The sequence below is a fragment of the Marmota flaviventris genome, chromosome 10 (assembly GCF_047511675.1).
Source record: "Marmota flaviventris isolate mMarFla1 chromosome 10, mMarFla1.hap1, whole genome shotgun sequence".
Classification (NCBI taxonomy): domain Eukaryota; kingdom Metazoa; phylum Chordata; class Mammalia; order Rodentia; family Sciuridae; genus Marmota; species Marmota flaviventris.
In genome coordinates this window covers 7,403,456-7,414,485 of record NC_092507.1, presented here as the reverse complement: position 1 = coordinate 7,414,485, position 11,030 = coordinate 7,403,456, and the positions used below count along the sequence as shown (strand labels likewise).

At 43.2% G+C, this 11,030-nt stretch overlaps 1 protein-coding gene across 2 annotated transcripts; it reads right to left on the bottom strand.

Moving 5' to 3' along the window:
* Positions 1-172: 172 nt before the first annotated feature.
* On the bottom strand, positions 173-7,988 carry Tardbp (TAR DNA binding protein). 2 transcript variants are annotated; one of them, XM_027947410.3, is made up of 7 exons: positions 7,903-7,988; positions 6,685-6,936; positions 4,746-4,909; positions 3,840-3,980; positions 2,729-2,899; positions 1,967-2,093; positions 173-1,025 (listed from the first exon to the last, which is right to left on the bottom strand). In XM_027947410.3, exons 2-7 carry the CDS (start codon positions 6,920-6,922, stop codon positions 970-972), a joined length of 897 nt encoding a protein of 298 aa, XP_027803211.1. In that variant the 5' UTR covers positions 6,923-6,936; positions 7,903-7,988; the 3' UTR covers positions 173-969. The 2 variants fall into 2 exon arrangements, with proteins under 2 accessions (XP_027803211.1, XP_071473445.1); XM_071617344.1 differs by having other exon boundaries at positions 950-2,093.
* Between the last annotated feature and the right edge of the window lie 3,042 nt (positions 7,989-11,030).

The window sequence follows — 11,030 nt, the reverse complement described above, 5'->3', positions numbered from 1 at the left end:
ATGACAGGTGATGAATCCATTTGACTTGAGACAACTTTTCAAATAAGTTTATTTGAAGCAAAATAAACTACTGCCAAGAAACTTTATGAAAGTTCCATCTCAAAAGGGTCAAAAAAGGGGAATTAACTGCTATGAATTCTTTGCATTCAGGGCTGCAAAACAAAGACACATATTATTTAAATCAGTTTTATTTAAGAATTTCCAACATTGACAACTCTTATAAAAAGCATCCAAGCACAGGACACAGAACTGCAGCAAACAGCATTCTTATGGGTAGCTAACAGACATTAGAACTTCCACCCTTCTTTGAGACACCTGAGCTCACTGGTGAACTCTGCTTCCAAGTACTCCTGCAAAGCACACCACAAGCTCAGTCCATGTTCTCAACCCATCAGCTTCAGTTCACATTACCACACTTACATATCAGTAACAGAGGAGAACACACACCATACAGCATTCACAGCAGTTGACAAAGGGGCAGGGGAAGTACAAGTATCATTTCACTTAACACATTCAACTAACGTGGGTTATCTAAGAACAAAACTCACTTAAAGTCTTCCAACAGATGTGGATGTCCTTTGAATGCAAAAAACATTCGTACATTATTTGCTATCATTGCTCTCTGCACACTCTCTCACCAAAGCCACAGGATTGAGAGACACATCTCGCCAAGTTAAAAAATATCCATTATGCACCACCAAGTCTCTGCACGCGCTCTCTCCTTTCCTCGCTCATACTAGCCTTTCATGCCTCGGCACCACCATCAATCCCACACAAGGTTTCAAAAGTTCAAACAGCTTTCTGGTTCCAAATCACAGCCTTGCGTTCATAGCGTTGATACGACTCCATGAAATAAAGAGTAGCGGATAAAAATGGGACACCCACCGTCAAAGACGCAGCCTGTGCAGCGTGATGACGAATTCTTGAATGAGAAAGCATGTAGACAGAAGCATTCCTATGGCAGAATATTTACAGCACTACTTTCAATGAAGTGCTTCTTCCATAAACATTTGAAATGAGATGAACTGCAGAGATTAAATGAAGGCTTCATATTGTACTTTTGTATATGAGAGGAGACAAGTGTTAAAAAACAAAACCAAAAGAACCAAACACTGTGACACCATGATCTCCCAAAAGGAGATTTTCCTAAGGAAAAAATCCATATGGTGGGGTTCAAATTAAAAAAGGAGAAAAGAATGTAGTTCTAATCAATGGTTTCCACTTTGAACATGCAAAGAATTCACTTAACAAGTCCAGGGATAAAACATTACAGGAGAAACCTTTTGATATCAATTGTAGTGTGTTGGTTTACCAATCAGGCAAACAGCAATTCACTTTCAGCCACTCAATATTTCAACCCTTTATGTAACAAAACTTATAAAATTCCTTTAGCTCTTCCTCTTTTTCTAAAGAAAAATGTCAAAAATACTGCTGAATATACTCCACACTGAACAAACCAATTTTGAAAATTCTTAGTACATATGTATTTTACAATATACTTACCATGAGTTTAGAAAAATTTGAATTCCCACCATTCTAACTAACCGACCATAACCCACTATCTACATTCCCCAGCCAGAAGATTTAGAATCCATGCTTGAGCCAAAGCCTCCATTGAAACCACTACCTGACCCTGCATTTGATGCTGATCCCCAACCAATTGCAGCACCAGAATTAGAACCACTATAGGAATTATTTCCAGACCCAAAAGCTTGATTTGGCTCTCTCTGCATGTTGCCCTGGCTTTGGTTATTACCTGATGGGCCTGACTGGTTCTGCTGACTGGCTAACATGCCCATCATACCCCAACTGCTCTGTAGCGCTGCCTGGGCTGCTGCCATCATTGCTGGATTAATGCTAAAAGCACCAAAGTTCATCCCTCCACCCATGTTACTACCCTGATTGTTTCCCAAGCCAGCTCCACCCCCTCTACTGTTACCAAACCCACCCTGATTCCCAAAGCCACCTGGATTACCACCAAATCTTCCACTTCTCTCTAACTGCCTATTGCTATTGTGCTTAGGTTCAGCATTGGATATATGCACGCTGATTCCTTTAATGATCAAGTCCTCTCCACAAAGAGACTGGGCAACCTATAAAAAATAAAGGATGTAAACAAAGGAGATTAAACCACTAACTCATACCTCAAAATAGCAATAAAAAACTAGATTTTAAGCATAATTTATCTGAACTGGAGGAAAAATAAGTAATAAATACTCATTTCACCGAAACCTTCAACATAGCCTTTCAGCTTTAGTAAAGATAACAGTGGTAACTTTTTTCAAAAGATACATAACAGGGCCTGGGGGTACGGCTCAACGGTAGAGCACTCACCTAGCACGTGTGAGGCCCTGGGTTCAATCCTTAGCACCACATAAAATAAATAAAATATTGTGTCAAACTAAAAAATTGATAATTAAAAATATATATATATACATAACAGGGCTGGGGCTATAGCTCAGTGGTAGAGCACTTGCCTTGCAGGTGTGAGGCCCTGGGTTTGATCCTCAGCAACACATAAAAATAAAGATACTGTGGTCCATCAACAACTTAAAAAAAAAAAAGATACATAACATTCCTGAAGACCACATACTGAAAAAAATATATAGAGTATCTCCTTAATATCTAGGCCTATCCACCCCTTAGAAAGTCAAAAACTTAGCTGAATGAAAAAAATTCAAGAGAAAATGCCTAATTAGCTGGGAGAAATTAGTAAGAAGAAAAATACCTGATCATCTGCAAATGTAACAAAGGCAAAAGCCCTGAATGGTTTGGGAATGAAGACATCTACCACTTCTCCATACTGACAGAAGAACTGCTGCAGCTCATCAGCAGTCATGTCCTCTGTACAGCGCCCAACAAACACCTTTCTGCTTCTCAAAGGCTCATCCGGGCTTTGCTGGTAAAATCAAAAGGAAAGAAAAACATCAGAAATATTTTATAAGCAATGCAAAGAGCATTATGGTAGGGATGTTGCCTTGTACAACAGGTAAATCATTAAAGGGTAGGCATACTACTTCTTACATCAGTACTTCTCTATCTTGTAAGCCTTTAACGAAGAATAAAGTTTTTTCTGGTACCAGGATTGAACTCAAGAATGCCTAACCACCAAGCCACATCTGCAGCCCATTTTTATTTTTGAGACAGGGTCTCACCAAATTGTTTAGGGCCTCACCAAGTTGCTGAGGCTGGCTTCAAACCTGCAATCCTCTTGCCTCCGCTTTTTGAGCTACTGGGATTATAGGCATACACCATTGTGCCCGGCAATAATAAAGTATTACATTATGAAAGTATACTTGGATTTATGATGATCAATGAGTATCCTGGCACAGATGCTCCCATATGCCTTTATAACAGGATTAATGTATTCTGATTGACTTCATGTTTGAATGCATACTGTAAGAAACCTGACAGAAATAATAACAACAATATTTGGGCTGGAGTATAAAGTCTGGGCTGGGGTAGGGTTTAGCTCAGTGGCAGAGCACTTGCCTAGCATGCTAAGATATTGGGTTTGATTCCCCAACACCACAAAAAAAAAAAAAATTAAAACAAATTTTTAGTTTGGAAGAATAACAGATTAAATATTTCAAAGCAACATAAAATATTCAGCATGCATTAAGGTTCAAAGACTTCAACAAAGAAAAAGATCAATTCACAAACACACCCTGCAACTGAACCCAGGGCCTCATGCATGGTAAGCATATGCTCTACCACTGAGCTACATCCCTAGCCCCAGCCATGACCTTTTCCAAGTGTACTTAATGTTTTATGTTAGTGTCTTCTAAGGAAGTTGATAAGCAAAATTCCCAAAGTATAGAGGGGAAAAAGTGAAGTACCTTAGAATTGGGGAGTTTACAGTCACACCATCGTCCGTCTATCATATGTCGCTGTGACATTACTTTCACCTGGGTTTCATATTCCGTAAATCGTACAAAGCCAAACCCTTTTGAATGACCAGTTTTAATATCTTTCTTGACCTGAAAAGACAATTGATATTTACTTTAACACAATGCTCATACCCCCAAATCAGAGTTCTCTGACAGAGAATTTAAATGATTTAATCAAATGAGATAGATAATAAAGTTTAAATCAAGTTAGTCTTCAGGTAAAACCAATAGGAGGGAATCCAGATTATGTTAATAGTACAGCAAAACTCATTTACACAATAAAATTACAACAATGTTTTAGAATGAGTGCAAATATAAATTAGATTTGGTTATAAATCTTAACTAATCAAATGGGAAAAGCAAACATTTCTCATCAATATATACACAACAAACTGAATGTCTGTCACCTACTTCCCTTACGTCTTTACCAACAGAATTTTTTCAGTTAGTTTAGTTTTTTTTTTTTTGATACTAGGGATTGAACCCGGGGGCACTCAATCACTGAGTCACATCCTCAGCCCTATTTTGTATTTTATTTAGAGACAGGGTTTCACTGAGTTGCTTAGTGCCTCACTTTTGCTAAGGCTGGCTCTGAACTTGTGATCCTCCTGTCTCAGGCTCCCAAGCCACTGGGATTACAGGTGTGTGCCACCTAGTCCAGCTAGCTTCATTTTTATAATATGAAATGCAATGCATGTGCATAAAGCCAAATTTCTTTGTGAGCATCCCTATGTACATACACTTCCTAACAAACGTTAAAACTCTTGCAACAAAGGAACAGTGCCACTAAAGTAGTAAGAATGCTACATGCTCATTCACTGGTAAAGAAAACTGCTAAATGAAGTAAATTTTTACCTGCACCATAAGAACTTCTCCAAAGGTACTAAAATACTCTTTCAGGTCCTGTTCGGTTGTTTTCCACGGGAGACCCAATACTATTAAATCAGATGTTTTTTGGACTGCTCTTTTCACTTTCACTGCCGATGAAGCATCTGTCTCATCCATTTTCCTTTTGTTATCTAAATAAAATTAGTAGACACCTTTTAGAAAATTTCACTTAGCTCTCCTTTAAAAACACACTACCCCTTATGTCTAGAAATGAGAAGCTAAAAGAAGATTCTAAGAACAACAAGACAATGAAAAGACGGCTAGGAGTAATGTCAGCTCTCACAGACAGAATGAAGGCACATTCAGGAATTCCCAAATTCAGGTTTTTGTAATATCTCAAGACTATAATCAATGGTAGGTTTTCCCCCCATAAACCATAAAAACTTCATTTTTGGCTAAATATATTTCCTTAATTATTGAAATGCCTAATGTATATTTAAAGGCTACATACTAATTTAACTTTAATCTCCATATGTGAATTTAAGGACAATTTTAATTTTCGTCTTTTCCAAACGTCCAAAAATATGCATCAATTTCATAATAAGAAAACCAGAGATTATTATTAAAAGCCTTGGGTTATTTGGAAGGGGAGAACTAAGTGACATTTTTGAGGTTGGGTACTAGTGACTGAACTCAAGAGCCTCACACAAGCTAGGCAAATGTTCTAACACTGAGTGACACCTCTAGCTCTTTTTTTAAATTTTGAGACAGGGTCTTGCCAAGTTACTTAGGGCCTTGCTAAGTTGCTGAAGCTGACCTCGAACTTGCGATCCTCCACCTTAGCACCCCGAGTAGGTAGGATTACAAGCGTGCACCACCTTGCCTAGCTTTAAATGAAATTTGGACACATATTAAATCTATAGTCAATAGTTCAAGAAACAGCCTCCTGAAACTTAATTTATACCATCAAACATAAGTCAATGTCTTGTATAGTGACCAAGTTTGGTGAACTACTTTGTTACAATATTGTGATTTTTTGTGTGGTACCAGAGATTAAACCCAGAGTACTCTATCGATGGCTACATTCTCAGCTTTTTTTATTTTGAGAGAGATTTTGGCTAAGTTGCCAACGCTAGACTGGAATTTGTGATCCTCCTGACTCAGCCTCCTGGGCAGATGGGACTACTGGGGTGCACCGAGGCACCCAGTCTGCAATATCAAGTTAAAAATAAAACTAACATACATATTTATCAACTAGCATAAATTCATACTGCTAAATGTTCTTGGTATGCTTCTTAATCCCCATGGTTCCCCCCACTTTTTAATATTTTTTAGTTGTAGTTGGACACAGTACCTTTATTTATTTTTATGTGATGCTGAGGATCAAACCCAAGGCCTTGCATATGCTAGCCAAGCGCTCTACCGCTGAGCCACAAACCCAGCCCCATGGCCCTTTTCTTAGATTTATAATGTCAGTGATAACCAGCAGCGAGAATAAGACCAGAAGCTCAAAAACGGGACTGCACTAATTCAAGATTTGGATTACTACAGTTGATGTACATTTTAAGGGGGGGAGGAGAAGGGGAATAAGCCAGATAAGATAAATGAATAATGGAAGGACAATAATCAAACCAAAATACTGGGGCACTTTAAGAGAATCAATTTACAAGACTGATAAAACTGCAAGACATTAGAAAGTCCCTAAATATGGCATTCACTTAGCAATGCTTATTCAGATAACTGATTAAATACATAGTTTTCTCTGGGAAACAAAATGTTCTGTAATTCCCAATTTGCACTAATTTAGACTTGTGGTCTTCAAAACTAGTCTAACAGTGAAGTATGTGGATATATACTTGGGTTATAAGAGACGTTCTGCCATGAAAAGAGGCCATGATCTAACACTAGGGACAAGACACAAACCCAACTAAGCATCAGCAATTTGCAAAACCAAAAAGTAACAAACCTTTGGGATAGTTGACAACGTATACCAGGTTTCCCCAACCAGCATCAGGGGCATGCAGAATTCCTTCTACTAGGCGAACACCTCTCATACACTGGGTCACTGGATTCCTGTAGCGCAGTCCACATGCCCCTGGAAACTGGGCTGTAACTGTGGACAGCAGCACTGTCCCATCATCTTCTGATGGTATTTCAATGGGCTCATCATTCTCATCTTCCGTTACCCGAATATATTCAGACATCTTTTCTTACTTCTCTTAAAGGGAAAAGAGAGAGCGAATGAGCAACAGTCCCCTCAAAGTAATTACAGTTAGCTGATAACACCATCCCGTTACTGTTCCGACTTCCAGAAGAAACTCTTGCTCTTTTAATTCCCACACCTATTGGCTACCCCCGAAAACGGCGGCGAAGGCAAGGATGTTGCTTTCCTATTAAAATTTTGATGCCTCCCTCAACAGTTCATTCATTCAGTGCCCATTTAGTAAGAGCTACGCATCGGGCGCTGAAACTGTAACTGGGTCCCCACGTGGCACACTGGTTACAAAGGCGGGAGTAAGCAAGAGGAAGAAAGTAAACAAGTAGCTATTTTATTACAACCGTGAAAGTAGTAAATAACCCTGAAGGCGCGGGAGAACTTGAACTTGGCCGGGGCTCGTACGAGTGCGGATCAAGGCAGACTCCCTAAGAAGGCAGGGCACAAGCCGAGCCTTGAGACTGCAGGGGCAGGGGACCAGGGGACGCGAACAGGGGGACGGTCCCTCTCTGTTCCTAACTTTGGGGCGGCTCTCCAAACTTGAGCCGCAAGGACAGCGGCGACAGGTCCTCCGTGAAGTGGGCCGCCGCCTCCCAGAAGCCAGTGCGTGCAGGCCGAGGGAGGAGTTCCCAGCGCGGCCCGGGCGGCGACGCAGGGGCACCAGGCCCGAGCGGGCACCGACTGTCCCCTGGCGCGAGGTGCCGCAGGCACAAGCGTGGCCCGGGCCCCGGCGCAGGCCGATCCGCTGCCTGCGGCTGCTCGGCACCGCGGGCCGGGCATCCCCGCTCCGGCGCCCGCAGCCGCCCGCGCCAGGCCCTAACGACGCTGCCGCGCGAGCCCGCTCGGGCAGGGCGAGGTAGGCCTGGCTCCGCGGCTCCCTTACCGGGCCTCTGGGCCCACCTCAGGCCGCCCCCAACGCGGGAGGCGAGACACCCGCGGGGTCCACAGTGAGAAGCGTCCGCGACTCACCCGCTAGGCCGCTGCTAGGAAGCGCGACACCGAAACTGAAGCAGCGAGGGATCCAAGAGCAGCCCAGCTACCTCTACGTTCCCACAAAATGGCGCTAGGGCCGCCTCCTCCCCCCCGCCGGCCGTCGTCCTCTCCCACCGGCTCCGGGTCAAGAGGGGGAGGGCGCCGCGCCAAGACGCCAGGATCTTCTCCTCAGCGGGCTGGGCACCCTGCTGGGAGCCCGAGCGTGAGGAGAGAAGATTTAAATGCTACAATAAGACCAACATCTGGGCCTGAAAAATCAGAGACTGAAAAAAAATACGGACGCTCAGACTTTTAACTCCCCCTACGTAACGTAGCAGATAGTTTCGCCCGACCAACCGCCGGCCCCGGAAGTGCGCGAGACCGGTGAGGGCCAGGCCGGCCGGGGCGGGGAGGGGCGGGGCCAGGCGGGGCGGGGCCAGGCGGGGGCGGGGCGCGGGTCTCGGACTTGGCTGACTTTGGGCGGGGGCGGAGGCGCAGCCCAGGTTCCCTCTTCCTGAAGCCCAGCAGGTGTGTCCTCTCCACTAGCCAACCTCCGACCTGGAAACAATAACTGTGTTCCAAATAATAGCAATAACAGTGCTACTATGTGCCAGGTACTCGGAGCGCTCACATATTTAATTGCCCAACTGTCTTGGGTGCTGGGCATTATTGATATTGTTCTTCTGCAGGCGAAGGAAACTGAGGCACAGAGGTTAAATATCTTGCATAAAGTTACCCAAGGAATAAATGCAGTCCTGGGATTTGAATCCTAAGGCACAAAATACTAGCCTGTTCCTGTTCAGCCTCTAGTAATAACAATGCTGTATTTGATCTATTTTAAAATACGCCTTTTTTTTCCCCTCATATCTGAAATAAGTATGTGATTTCAGTTCCAGCTGATGAAGGTCACAGTTTAACTGGCAACAATTTTTCCACCCCTGGGGAGTGAATCCAGGACCCTGAGGAACAGAAAGCACCTGATCTACCACTGAGCCCAATTGGCAACACTTTGAGTTTCTTGGTATATACATGTATCAATTTCAATGACGAAGGTTTACACAGACTCTGAACCTCAAATTTATGAATTCATGACATCTCACAGCAACTCTGTAAAGTAGGACAGAAGTTAATCCCTGTAGTGAGAACAGAGATCAAGTCACTCCCCCTCTCCCTAAAACTGTCTTGGGTAATAAAAGTGCAGCCGGGATTTGAACCCAGGCAGTCTGCTTCCTGTGTCTTACAGTCTTCTAGGGAATGAATAGTAAGTCTTGCAAGCCCATCTCTGATGTGTGCTGATATTATCAAGCATATTAACTAGACTCTGCCTGAGCTGATTTGGATGGATGAGGGAGGAAAGAGCAGAGGCAGATTTAATGAGTGACCTTTACCCACTTCTGGGGGTAGCCCTGCACACAGGAGACCAGGCTGGACAGATGGCCCCTGCTGGTTACTAACCTTGTGAAGCATTGGGTAAAGCACAGGGTGGGGGGGACTGCATCATCTCAATCAACTCAGCTGCTCTGAGGCAGAGTCGGTTTTATCATCATCATTTTGCAGAAGAAGAAACTGAGGATGGGCATTTAATATACACATTGCTGTAGAGTTTTGGATGGCGGCTATGAGTGAAGGAGGCTGAGTGTGCAGAAGTGAAGGAAAGATTACACAGGAACAGAGCGATACAGCCTGTCCTTTCTCCCCAGAAGTTTCCAGGCAAGTTGGGAGGACCAGCAAGCACCTTCTGGAAGAAGGCAAATGACTCAACCAGGAAGAGAATGAGACCAAAGGGAGGCTGGACCACAGAGCCTCCCACTCCTGTCTGAGTTCATCTGCGGTTTCAGCTTGAAGCCACAGCACCAATTGTCGAAAGTGATTTGAAATGTAGTGTTTTTTAAGTTCTCCAAGTTTGCTTGTTTGTTCGTAACCCTTACACATTAAGCCTGCATATTATTAGGGAGCAGAAAGTATCTGTTCATCCCTACCTCCTCTCTTCTGAGCCTTTATGAAAGGAATCAGAAAGGGTTTACTGAACTTTTACACCTTATCAGCACTCTTCAAAAGGTACACAACAGAATTGACAGCCAGCCTTTGCCTGGACATAATCCACATGGGGGTGGGAACAGGTAGGGAGCCCAAGAGACAATAATTGGGAAATAGTATCAGGAGGCATAGAGCTTGGGTACTGGACAGATGCAGAGGGCTGAGGGGTTCTCCAATAGTTCCCTGGGGAGCTGGTTTCCAGCCTGGGGATAAGGAGTCTCACTGGAAAGAAGGCACTGGAAAGAGACTCACAAGTCTAAGAAAAGGCCCCCATGTGCAGTCCAGTCTCTGGGATGCCTCCTATCTTCAGGACCTCCCCAGATTGTCCAGTTCGGTCAGTTCCATGAAGCTAACAGGAGGGAGCTCTATGTGCATGCCTAAAACTAAAAGAAAGGCAAAGGTAATGAAGCCATTCAAATAAGGGTAATTTAAGCTGGTGTGGTGGCACACCCTGTAGTCCCAGCTCCTCAGAAGGCTGAGGCAGAAGAATGGCAAGGGAATGGCCAGCCTGGGCAACATGAGACCCTGCTCTAAATAAATGATTAATAATAAAGTTCATTTTTCAAAGTATTTATTTATTTATTTATTTATTTATTTGGGTGTAGATGGACACAACACAATGCCTTTGTTTTTTTATGTGGTGCTGAGGATCAAACCGGGGTCCCGCTCCTGCTAGGCTAGCACTCTACTGCTGAGCCACAATCCCAGCCCCTAAAGTTCATTTTTTAAAAAATATTTTTTAGTTGTTTATTTTATTTATTTGTATATGGTGCTGAGAATCGAACCGAGTGCCTTACGCGTGCTAGGCAAGTGCGCTGCCACTGAACCACAACCCAGGCCCCATAACGTTCATATTTAAACATCTTTTTTAAATAAATAAAGGTAACTTTATTAAGTATGATTTATTAAAAATTCCCTTGTGGGCTGGGGATGTGGCTCAAGCAGTAGTCCGCTCGCCTGGCATGCGTGCGGCCCGGGTTCGATCCTCAGCACCGCATACAAACAAAGATGTTGTGTCTGCTGAGAACTAAAATAAAAAAATATTAAAAGAATTCTCTCTCCCTCTTTCTTTAAAAAAAATTAAAATT

Coding starts and splice junctions, on each gene's coding strand:
- Tardbp (XM_071617344.1), bottom strand. CDS start 6,922: ATGTCTGAATATATTCGGGTAACGGAAGATGAGAATGATGAGCCCATT. Junction 4,910..6,684: donor CGTTGTCAACTATCCCAAAG/GTTTGTTACTTT, acceptor AATTTTATTTAG/ATAACAAAAGGAAAATGGAT. Junction 2,094..2,728: donor TTACATTTGCAGATGATCAG/GTATTTTTCTTC, acceptor TATTTTTTATAG/GTTGCCCAGTCTCTTTGTGG.